Source organism: Tigriopus californicus, chromosome 5, assembly GCF_007210705.1.
Source record: "Tigriopus californicus strain San Diego chromosome 5, Tcal_SD_v2.1, whole genome shotgun sequence".
NCBI classification, from domain to species: Eukaryota; Metazoa; Arthropoda; class Copepoda; order Harpacticoida; family Harpacticidae; genus Tigriopus; species Tigriopus californicus.
In genome coordinates, this window is record NC_081444.1 from 8,698,052 (window position 1) to 8,709,905 (window position 11,854).

Below are 11,854 nucleotides of genomic sequence, written 5' to 3' on the forward strand. Positions count from 1 at the left end.
TGCCGTTGGGGGAGTTTGCCATTGGGGAGTTTGCCGTTGGGGGAAACAGATGGCCACCATACTGTAGATATGAAGGGACGTTATCTGATTGACCTCGCTCACTCAAAGGTGTTATCTATGACTTCCATTACTCCATCCATTGCTGGTATATGTAGAATTAAAACAGGGGAAGATCAATTTGCTCGCATTATTGATGGGTGCTCCAACTGAACTATATCGTGCTTTCACGAAATTTAACGCCATCACATGGGCCTCCACCTCCGGACCTTCCATTTTTGCCCAAATACGCCAATTATCTCGAGAAAAAGCTCACACCTACCAAATTCAAGTTTTAAAAATGGAGAATTTAGGCATTATTTGTATCTTCAAGCCTCCATGGGCGTTGCCTGTTTATTTGGTTATGAAAACAGACGGATTTTGGTGACCATGCGACAATGTGGCAACCAATGATGCCCAGTGAGTAATGATCCCCATTGGGAATTTTAACCTCAATTCTTTGGAGAAGGGCATGTCTCTAAAATTGATTTGGCAAGAGGCTGTCATCAAATTCCAATGCCAGATCAGGACATGACAATGACCATGGTAATTATATTTTTCAAGCTCTCCAAGATGCTGGAGTGATCTTTTTGCCACGTCTACTCCATTTTAGTTTTCTAATCCAAATTGACCCTATGCTGGACTTCCCAGAGATTGTCGCTTCTTTTATTTAATGATCATTTATCAAAAAAATCAGTTGCTGAGATTAATGAAAAAAGAATCTTTCACCTAACATAACTTCGCTAAAAAGTTGGGCAAAAGTCACAGTTACAAAATGATAAATTTGCCAAGCTGCCAAACCCCTATACGTTACAAAAACTCACTGCGCATTCAAATTTAAATTTTCCAGTATCATGCAAGTTGCGTTACAAAACTCAAAAAATTCCTTTTTTGGTGTCGTTCTATTACTCCACCTCAATATCAGAACGATATTTGCTTCAACAAGCTGGAAAATCTAAATATATGACCAAATAATTGTGCACGGTGGTTGTTGGATGTGATGTTTGTATAAGTCCTCCCTCCACAGTGTGGAGGAAGCAAAACCTAGAAAGTGCGATGCGACCTAGCAGGCGGAATCGTTTTCAGAGCGAATGGGTGTCAGCTGAACGGCTGCTAGGGTATTGTGTCTGATTGTAGAGGCGCTGCTTTCAATCGGCTGGAGTTGCACTGTCCACTGGTGAGAAAACGGGCTTCAGTAATTATGGGTAGGAACCTGGATACATATATTTACATATTTATAGGTATGATGGATATATAGCAGTATGGACTTAATGAGTACTAACCCCGGGATCGGGAGTGGTCCGGACACCAGAGGGTTTTCTCATCAAATCCTCGTGTCTTTGTCTGTGGCTTTGATGAAGGGTAAAATCAGAGCAACCAACACTACTTTTTTTTGGTTTTTGTGGATCGGGTGTGCTCCTGAGCATACAGTGTGAGGTTGAGGTTTCGTGGTCTGCGGTGTTCGAAAGTCCGATGCTTCAAATGGTTACCGATTCAGCTGCAATAAAAATCCAGCAAACTCGATTTTTACTCTTCTAAGTTACTTCTTCTATACACAAAGTGCCCAAAATTAGGGTGCCCTAATGGTTACCGATTGTGCTTCAGTAGAAAACTTCAACAAACCTGTTATCACTCTGTTATTTTTTACTTTCAATTGTGTAGTTCTCTGCCTTCGGTACCACACCTAATTTGATGAATCTTTTTGCTGGATCAAACATTGTATAGACATAATTTTGATTTGTTTTTTTCCTTTTGCTAAGAGTTGCATGTGTTCAAGAAGTGCGGAACAAAATGAAAAATCAATGCCCGCGATTGTGTCCCAAGAATTGATTGGCATTGACATTGTTTTAAGAAGGAATGACTCGACTGGCTAGATAGAGCTCATTCAACAGTTTGGTTACTCGTACACTTTCCTCTCACTTTTGGAATGGCCAAAGACTTGAAAATTAGAAGCAGACACGTTTTTATTCTTTATCAAAAGCGAATTTCATAATGCCCCGCCATCAAACTTGATACAGATTTCCATGATTGGTTATTGACAAAGTCCAAATACGGATTCAAATAATAAGGTTGTTACAAGAGGAAGTTCTGAAAGAAATAAAAGTCTCATAAACTCGAGCTTGAAATCAAATGATTGGTTTCAAAGAGAAGTCGCATCATGGACCGCCTTCAACAGAAGATCGTTCATGACTTGATATCTGACCGCACAGTGACTTGTAAATATTCAATGGGGTAAGAGATAGTTCAATGAAACGGTATTTATTTCATGATCGTGTTTTTCAAAGGATACTAAACCCATCCCAAAACAAAACACATCTCTGTCTGGCTTTTACCTTTCTCTTTAAGTTTGGCCGTAGACGATTTTTCATGCACCATGCAAGTACACATTACAGCTTTCCTCCTTCCATACCTGCTTCAAAGACCTCAGGATTTAATCGTGAACAACAACCCCTATTTGGATTGGTCTCTCCCTGTTTTGGCAGTGAACATATTTCAAGTATAGGCCGGTAGTAAGTGGATCATCAGGATGTCGGCTTCATCTGTCAATCATTCAACGAAAGCATCTGTAGATTCATTATGGGAGCATCGGGAAGTGCGATTTGACATCCTGGTTTCGTAAGTGAATACCGAGTTATGTAGACATTTGTCGATCCCAATTCCAAGATAGACGTAGATTGGCCAGTCAGACCTCTGACGTTTAAAGCGGCCTTTACTTAATTTTCCAGACAAATGAAAATGCGGCCCGGTGAAATATTGATCGACAAATTGGACTCTGTGGAAGATACCAAGGGTAATGCTGGTGATCGAGGTAGAATCCTGGTCACCAATCTTAGGGCCGTCTGGCATTCGCAAAGCATGCCTCGAGTCAGCTTATGTAAGAGTTATCCCCATCTTTTCAATGATTTGTCCATCCCACGAGGGCGTTAATGCCACTTGATGATGGGGTCCTTTTTCTTATGCACTAGCCAATGCATAGTCATGACCAATCGCTCTTTGACTAATAGAAAAAACTGGTCACAAAAAAGCTATAAGGCTGCAAGGATGTGTTTAAGATGTGCTATGCAAATGCGTCACTAAGTTCTTTGAATTCATAAGTGAATTTTGTCCTCTTTCTTTTTCCAAAATACAAATATCTTTTTCAGCCATCGGATACAATTGTGTACTAAATATCACCACTAAGATCGTGAATTCAAAGCTCCGAGGTTTTGCAGAGGCTCTTTATATCCTAACCAAATGCAACAATACCCGATTTGAGTTCATCTTTACTAATCTAGTCCCTGGCAATTCGCGCCTTTTCACGTCAGTTATCGGTGTCTACAAGTAGGGCAAGCTCAGATTTCTATTTCAGACTACACACTACTATATCGCCATTATTCTTTGTTTCATATTCTATTCATGGTTCAAGAGCCTACAACTCGTCCAAATTGTACAGGGAATTGAAGTTGCGAGGTGCAATTCTCCAAGACCACCAACTCAAGGTTTTGCCCCAAGAAAGCATCGTGAATGTCATTGACGGTGTTTGGAATCTGTCGAGTGACCAAGGGAACTTGGGCTTGTTTGTCATTACGAATGTCCGTGTGGTTTGGTATGCCAAGATGAACGAGCTGTTTAACATTTCCATTCCATATCTACACATTGCTTCGGTAAGCTCCCTTGTGTTGTTCCAAGCATTGGGATATCTCGTTCCATATTTCATCCATGATTCGGATATCTTGTTTCTTTTGCACAGGTTCGCTTGAGGGACTCTAAATTTGGAACAGCTCTCGTAATCGATAGTAGCGAGTTGAGTGGGGGTTATGTGTTAGGATTTCGAATTGATCCCCCTGAAAAGTTGCAAGAGACCTTCAAGGAAATTCAATCGATGCATAAGATCTACTCTTCCTCGCCAATCTTCGGGGTCGAATATTCCAAAGCTGAAGAGGTCAGTGAGTACGTTTGGATATTTACAGGGTTAGGCATTCACTTCGTAGCTATCAAGACGATGGGTGCGTGCACGGATCAGATCATGGCTCTAGCTTCGAAAACCATTGGAAAAAAACAATTGCTGTCTAACTCGAATTTAACTTCAAGATAGTATGCCGCTCCCATTTGAAAGAATACGTGCATTTTTTCCCTCTAGTCTCGCTTTGATGAGGAGGACAACGATGGTGAAGATCAGCCAATGTCAACCACCCAAGTCATGGATGATGTGGATGAGATCGATCCCGATCACCCCGACTCTCACGATGTGTTTACGGCCTATCTGGCCGAAGGCGGGTTTGAGAGTCAAGACCGCCCTCCCGAGTACAATCCAGACTTGGGACTGTGCATGGAGAAGCTTAAAGACGGATACACGTTGGAAGGTCTTTGGCAAGTCTTACCCCCTGAAGTGGGCAAGCGGGCACTAAATGGCAATACTCTATAACAGTTTCCATGATCTTGATTGTGCGATGGCTGAAAATGACTCTGAGCAAATTACATTGTGTTCCTGTGCAACGCATTCTTGTTTCTTGTTTTATTTGCATCAAAATTAAGTTCATACTAAAAACAAAAGTCCGATTGTTGGAAATAATTCTAAATCGCTAATCTGTATAGTGAGCAACCATTTCCTGCGAGCTCCCGCCATTTTTAAGCCTTGAACACTCGTCCGGAAAACTTTCATTTTCCTCCTAGGGCAACGAACCAGCACCATGCATTCATGGGTCCCACCATTGGATCGCTTGGATCTGGTGTGTGTACGTACGTACGTACGTACGTACAAACTTTATGTACTGTCAAGAGAAAGGAGCGAGGAGAAAGGAGCTCCGGCCCCATTGCTCTCCAATTGAGACGCTGTACACACTCAATCGATATTTTCGACTGGAAGTCCCTTTGTTGAGCATGGGACTGGCAGTAGCTGATTTTCCTGGGTTGGTACAGCACATGGTGCAGTAGAGTATTGGAACTTCATCAGAACTTGGAAACATGACCGAATTGGTTCCCACGGCTCTGCCTCCTTCCCAAGAGGAGCCACGAAAATCGTGGAGAAGACCAGCCATGCTCGAAGCTTTCTTTATGTAGCCTCTCCACTTCTGAGAAGGTTCCCCTCTACTATACAGCACTCTCCACGCCTCCACCAAATGCCCTGACTGCTGTCGATCTTGATGGAGCTCGAGTAGCCATTGTCAAGAGCACTGGATTTGATTGCAAGGACAATACCTCGAGTGGCATAATTGTTCGCTTTTCTGCCTTAAAAAGCTCAAACAATTTGGTAGTGGCTCTTCCATCCGCATAGTTAATATGTTCTAATCGTGTGACATTGGGGTGTCCGTGTGCAAGACATGGAAAAGAAGCAAAGCAAGCCTCCCAAACCTTTTAAGATTTTAGTGAATTTCTTTCACAGATCAAAGAATCGTTCCAGCTCAGCTCCTTCCGGAGTCAACCGACAAAGCTCAAAATCCGACGCTGCAAAACAAAGTTAGTGTTGTTGATTCTTTATCTAGATGCATTTTGTCTTGCCTGTCTGATTGATCTTATATTTCAATTGAGTCTTTCTTTCTTCGCTTACCTCTATCTAGCTAACTTCACCGTGGTGAAAACTCCTTCCATAGCCACGCCAGGCGATGAGTTACAATTCGACACCTTGTCCAATGGGTCCGGACTTCTACCACCCGGTCTTTACACCGAGGTTGAAGCATTGCATCTTTCTCGCGGCGATAACCCATACATTCAGAAAATCTCCAGTCAAGACAATTTGGATGAGTATCTCGGCTCGGAGATCGGCTCGTTTGCTCGATATGCCAGCCAAAGCCTGGTGAGTGGGAGTCACTCTCTCATGAGCCCAGAGCCTCCGTATTCTCCAACCAAGTCTTGCGATGCCCTCACCTTGTCGGAGCTACACTCTCACTTGGTGCGATCTCCCCCACCAGTCAATTGGCCCACAAGAGAGCTTCCATTGTCTCCCCGATCAAATGGAACCTTCTCGCCCGACTCGAGCGATGGCTTGGAATCATCGGAATACAACGGCAACGCCAACTGCTACATGCGTAGTCAGTCCGAGGAGCATATTCTGTCGCCATGTCGGGATCTTTTGAAGGCTGGCCTTTTTTCCCCCGTACGTGGGACAACGCCCGAGCTGATGACCATGAGCATGGGACCGGAGACCTTGGCTTGCCATTTCAATAGTCCCAAGAACCCACGAGAGGCCAAAATCAGACGAAACTACACGTGTAACTTGTCCACTGAAGATACTCTAAGTCCAACCCGACGTGGTTGCGAGGGTAGGCGGGCCAACCTTTTCGGCTTTTATATAAGGAGCAACTATTAAAGTAATCATATCCATACCTATCATTCGCAGGTGGCACAACTCCATCGTTTTCAACGTACACTATGATGAGTGGTGGATCTTCTCGGCAAAATGCAGAGCAAACTCGAAGAGGCTACGGCGGTCGAACTTTGGGTGGCAAGCGATCCACGGGCGACAATTTCTTTTCCACCTGGCGATCTCAAAGATGCCGTAGGTCATCGGATCAGCATCAAGATGCAAAATCCATGGAAAGCTTGCAGGTTGACTTTTATCGAATGGGAGGGGGGTTCAGTCCAGGAACCAGGAAATCAATTTGCTCATTTGGCGGCGGTGGAATGTCACCACGAAACGGTCCATTAACTTTTACTCGCTTTCGCTCCTCGGGGACTAAAAATGATCCAGATCTCTTGTTTATTCCTTGAACCACAATGTGTTACAATCTACTTATACATAAATCTATAAAAATCTGCATCGATTAAATCCTAGAGAACAATAAAACCGTATTGACGTGGAATATTCAATCAAAGTAAGAGTTGCTTCTGTCGTAGAGGTTTTACTCGTAACTCTGAAACCTACTTCCGTGATTGCAAGGCATCGCTGGATTTCTCGCGGTGCAATATTGAGCAGTTTTGATCAATTGTGCGATCCCGGAACTTTTGAAACTGGTTATGCATCACTAGGGCCGGCTAAAATTTGTGCATCCTATATTTTTCTCCAAATTTCTTGCATTTTCAAATTTGACAACCTGGCGAGTAGAAGTGAACCGGTTGGTGCAACCTTGTCGAATATCTGCTCGACATGCAGGACACAATTTTTGTCGGAGTCTGCTTATTGACAATATCTGACATATCTCTGCAAGTTGTGAATCCTGGTGCCAGTTATGATCAATTATGGGTACAATGTAGCCGAGCGGGCAGGGACGCAATGTGAATTAGCTAAGCACCTTTTTCCGATATCGGGTTCATTTCCTAGTGCTATAACCTAAAAGGACAAAACTATATTTTTCATTGACATATTGTTTGACATGAAAAGTTAGAGTTAGTCCTCACAGTCTTCCTTGACTTGTTGATCCCTATATGTTCGGAGGTTTATTTACATTTTTTTGCGACAATTATAGACAATTTCCGTTTCACACATGTTGTCAATAAAGACCACATTTGTCTACAAACTTAAGCCAAGCACGATTTTTGAAATATACGTTGAGTTTAGTAACAAGCAAACAACATGTTATACAATCTACATAGATCAGTCAGGAAGACAAAATGTACAAAAGCTAATTCAATGGATTATAGGAGTGCACTACGGCAATCCTTCATTTGATGTTTTCAATTCTAGACCTTAGCATATCAAAAAATAAGGGGCCACACCGAATGATAAAGTATCATACCAAATATCATAGACGTAAGAAAAAGAAAAAGATGCATGTTTTGGCACAAAAAACAAGAAAGGGTAGGGGTAGGGTAACATTAACAAGTCATGGGTGTGTGTATGTATTGGCCTACTAGAATTCCTAATTTCCCTCCTGGCCGAAGACTGCATTTGTTGGTCAAAAATTCATTCAAGTCAGACCAATACTGAATGAGAAAATGGATTAATCCTAAGGGTTTAGCTTGTCTGTATTGATCCCTTCATACCTAATCAAACATCATCAGGAGTATTTTTGGGTCATCTGCTCATCTCAGACTAAGGACATCGGAAATGGCCTGCAGATATCACTGTTAATGGATCGCAAAATCTCTCCCCAAGACAGTAGGCCACAAATCGTTCAGCTTCACTTCAGAATGCACACTTTGTGATGGGTTTTGAAAACAAACGCTTGGGAACTATCCTCATTGGTCTGTAATTTTAAGGCATATTTTTTCCACTACTCCAATACAACCGTCTTGTCTGCGATGCAAAAAATATGAAGAAAAAACAGGCACCTGTTTCCATACATTGATCATCATTCCAAGGAGACCTGTTTTCCATCGCATTGTGGAAATCCTCACACGACATTTGCCTTGTGTCAGATTTGAAATCAACGTCAGTAGGTGAGCTGCCACTAAGCTGAAGACAACTCGAACCTTAAAATAGGGTCTTTTTCGAGTTCAAGCCCAAGTCCAATTTTAGGACATATTTTGCTCTTTTATTGTCATTCGGGTCCTTATCTGCTTCCTTCTTAACTTGTCCTTTGGTCCAAATCTAAATCCTCTACAAATATCGAGCTCAAGCCTGATTCGAGCATGCAGCAATTGACCTAAAAGACCTTAACCAAACAGAGCGCTTAATTAGATTTCAATCTATTCTGGACCGGTTTCTTTCAGCTCAATTAACAACATTTTTATTATTGTTGGCAAGTGTTAAGTTTGGAGGATTGAGCCTCGCCCTGCCAGCGAATCCTATGATCATAACATCCAATTTCTCCATATCCGTACCACTTTGGTTATCCATCTGTGACAGTGATTAGTGTCAGAATATGGTTTTGAAGAAATAGGTCTGGTTTGCCATTTTGTCGGTTTTGGCCACATTAACGATAATCGGTTATCGATTAACTTCTTTTGGTTCGTGACAGAGTTCGCAAATTAACGCTTAATGTTGTTAGCCTTTTAATGAATGGATCATGTTACTTTGTGTTTAGTAATGCCCACCACTGCCACAGTATTGAAAATCAGATCCATAATTTGGGAAATGACCTGACGAATTCTGCATTCTCAATCATAATCAATGGACAAGGTCAAATTCCAGATAAAAAAGCAATCAAAGATAGACATGACTGGAGAGAAAGGAGATACTCTTTTTAGAAAGTTTAAACTATTATCTTAATAGTCGAATGACATGGTTACAAAATTTTCTGATGCCCATTCCAATTAACATAAGCATCTCTCCACTTGGTTCGGATACAATATTCCAGAGGTGGCACCAGATCCTGGTCGTCATTTACCAATTCGCTTTTGGAGCAATCAATGGTCAAATTGACCAACTCCTCTTGCATGGCCAGTCCGTCGTAGAAAATCACTTGAATACTCTGTCTGTCGGCCACGTTGGTATTTTGGACACCCTGGACTGTGGCGAATAATACCGAAAAGTGAGACTCGGAGCAAATCAGCCAAATGGGATAATTTGGGGTCTTGAAATTTTCCCCCACGCGAATGGATTGATAGTGCTCGAACAGAGAAAGCATCCCAATATCCGAACGGTGGTCAATGCCTCGTAATTTGGTAAATTCGGATGAGCCATTTTCGCCTCCAAGTGTAACGGTCCCATCAAACGAATTGGAAATGGCCTCACCAACTAGGAACAAATTAACCATCTCTTGGGAACAGTACCCATGGGCTGCCATCAGAGGTAAATCAGGCGAGTCCATGTCGTCGCGTATGTTGGCAAATCCCCGAGTGAGCATCACTGAATATAAAAACGCCACCACGCCATGGTTTCCAGGGGCGGTAAAAAAGGTGACGTTCTCCTCTAAACACCGGATAACGTCTTTCACTTTCGTAAATTCATAGCGTGAGAATGTCTCGGTGACAGCATCATCTTTGTATCGTCCAATGCCAGTAAAGTGAGTCCTGGATGAAGGCATGACCAGGACCATGGATTTGGTCTTCTGGGCGCATTTGGCCAGAATCGAAGCAATCGCTACCACGAAAGCATTTTCTCTCTCTCGTTTATTGGGAGCCAGTGGGTCCACCGCTCGAGTTGTATCATCCAATTGGCTGCCAAACAATAGAGCTTGTAGAAGGATGGCTTGGACCGAAGCCAACACACCACACGGACCGCCTCGGATTTGTCGAAACCCGAACTTGAGTTTACCATCAAACTCGAAGGCCTGGTTCCACCATCCCGAAGGAAAACTCCGATTTGTGGTGCCAAATAATAACATTCTCAAACTCGTCGCCAGTTCCAAAGTGAACGGTTGGCCTTGTCTTTGAATAATGAGCTTTTGCTTTCCATTGTGGTTGACAGGAGGGGAAATTGAAAAATCTTGCTCTTGCTCATCAAGATCGCGAAGTTCCATGGCCGCTACCGAGTCTTTGGGTATCATGTAGTCTTCCACGTCGGGAATGGGTGCCAAGCCGCTATTTCGTCGGGACGAGTCTGTGCTCTCGACGGGCGACAATGGGTCTTGGGTGAACCAATTATCCAGAGTCAAGGTATTTGCGGGTGCGGCGGCCGACAATTTCCGCTCATAGTTTGGCTGGTCTGCTAATGCTCGAGCATGCTGGTGTTGAGATTCTGTTGGATACTGATTGTGGTTTGATCGGCTATTGGAGCGAGCTGTTACCCGAGCAGTGGCTGCGTCAACTTGTTGACGCCAGCTCTTTTCGATGCTTCCGTTTAGGGCTCCATGCATGTGTCTGGGGCTCTTGGGGAGAGGGTCTCCCAATTGGGCTTTTCTGGAATTGGGAATTCTCGGTCGCCGTGAGAGTGCCTCATCATCAACCGAGGAAGTTATTGGTCCATAAGACAGGCCGAGGGATATCTTTCTTCCCACCATGGTAGCACTAGGTTGAGTCTGATCCTGCGTTGTGAAAGTCAAAGGATGAACTCCCCTCCTCCTCTCTTGAGGCCATTCAGCCAGATTAGGCGCTACTGTCCCGCTTTGAGGAAAGAGGGATTGGCTCCGATTCATCTTCTGACCGCTTGATTGAACTAAAGTACCTTGACTGCTCGATTGAGGGGGAATGGTCCCAATTTGGATGAGAGAGTTCTTTAACTTGGGCGCAACATTTTTGGGTTGCGGAGCTGGCCCGAGATCTGGGATCATGAACCCTCCCGATCGCCTCCGATTCGAATTCATCTTTAGGCGCAGTTCCAGCGCTTCATTGACATCCGTCAGCTCACTGGGAATACTTTGAGAGGTTTGCGTTCCAAAACTTGGGTAGTATCCACTCTGATGAGAGTGGCTTGAGCTGGTCGAAACGGGAGATATGGCATCCTCTCGACTTTTGGAGCGAAGGGCCAAGTGATGCTCAACAACTTGGTCGACCGACTGACCAATGCTTTGTCGACGTCGGGATGCAGTGTTCAAATTCCGCCTTGAGAGCCGTGCTGGATTATTATTATTTGTGGTCTTGGTGTTCGGCGGTGGAAGACCATGGCCAAACATTACCAGCCTCAAATTTGTCTCTCTTGAGTTTGAGGTAAAAATGTCACTCAAAAAGATTTGATCCGACGCATGTCTGAATGCTGCTTTCTACTTGATTAAAATTGCAAATGTAATCATCATCAGCTATCTCTAACTTTGCAATACCTGCTTTCCAAAATGTGTACTTGCTTACACCAGCTCAACAGTAAGGCGCCGCCAATTTTATGGTCCACAGTCCGCACCCCCCCTAAGCAATGACATGAGGTCTAACTAAGACTTTGCTCTCAAAAAAGGAACACTCGCCTCTCATGGGCTTGTTTCCGTTTTCATGAGGAGGGCCAAGTAACTTGGAGCAATTCGATTTTTTTCTTTGCTGACCTAAATTGCTCGTCCTTTCTTTTTCCTAGAGTTCCTTTCCATGATGTTCCATATGAAGAGCATATGTGTTAGTTGGAACTGACGCTCTTGGTCCCAAGAACTTCAGCTGG

General features: G+C 43.5%; 3 protein-coding genes across 4 annotated transcripts; 2 read left to right on the forward strand and 1 right to left on the reverse strand.

Annotated features, from left to right (window-relative positions):
* The first annotated feature begins 2,063 nt into the window (after positions 1-2,063).
* Positions 2,064-4,516, forward strand: LOC131881028 (Bardet-Biedl syndrome 5 protein homolog). Of its 2 annotated transcripts, none has more exons than XM_059227777.1 (6): positions 2,064-2,652; positions 2,763-2,827; positions 3,180-3,357; positions 3,443-3,680; positions 3,767-3,958; positions 4,157-4,516. In XM_059227777.1, exons 1-6 carry the CDS (start codon positions 2,564-2,566, stop codon positions 4,439-4,441), a joined length of 1,047 nt encoding a protein of 348 aa, XP_059083760.1. In that variant the 5' UTR covers positions 2,064-2,563; the 3' UTR covers positions 4,442-4,516. The 2 variants fall into 2 exon arrangements, with proteins under 2 accessions (XP_059083760.1, XP_059083759.1); XM_059227776.1 differs by having other exon boundaries at positions 2,065-2,652; positions 2,763-2,911.
* Positions 4,517-5,262: 746 nt separating this feature from the next.
* On the forward strand, positions 5,263-6,815 carry LOC131881027 (uncharacterized; the record flags this gene model as incomplete). Its single annotated transcript, XM_059227774.1, is given in 3 exon segments — positions 5,263-5,472; positions 5,574-6,275; positions 6,353-6,815. Coding segments are annotated over 3 exon segments (1,209 nt in total). The 3' UTR covers positions 6,724-6,815.
* A 2,114-nt stretch (positions 6,816-8,929) lies between these two features.
* Positions 8,930-11,497, reverse strand: LOC131880416 (probable ubiquitin carboxyl-terminal hydrolase MINDY-4). Its single transcript, XM_059227051.1, has one exon. It carries the CDS (start codon positions 11,385-11,387, stop codon positions 9,120-9,122), a length of 2,268 nt encoding a protein of 755 aa, XP_059083034.1. The 5' UTR covers positions 11,388-11,497; the 3' UTR covers positions 8,930-9,119.
* Positions 11,498-11,854: the final 357 nt, after the last annotated feature.

Excerpts from the sequence above, each read along its gene's own strand:
- LOC131881028 (XM_059227776.1), top strand. The coding sequence starts at position 2,564 with ATGTCGGCTTCATCTGTCAATCATTCAACGAAAGCATCTGTAGATTCA. Across the intron at positions 2,912-3,179 it reads CATGCCTCGAGTCAGCTTAT|CCATCGGATACAATTGTGTA; the intron begins GTAAGAGTTATC and ends TATCTTTTTCAG. Across the intron at positions 3,959-4,156 it reads AATATTCCAAAGCTGAAGAG|TCTCGCTTTGATGAGGAGGA; the intron begins GTCAGTGAGTAC and ends TTTTCCCTCTAG.
- LOC131880416 (XM_059227051.1), bottom strand. The coding sequence starts at position 11,387 with ATGTTTGGCCATGGTCTTCCACCGCCGAACACCAAGACCACAAATAAT.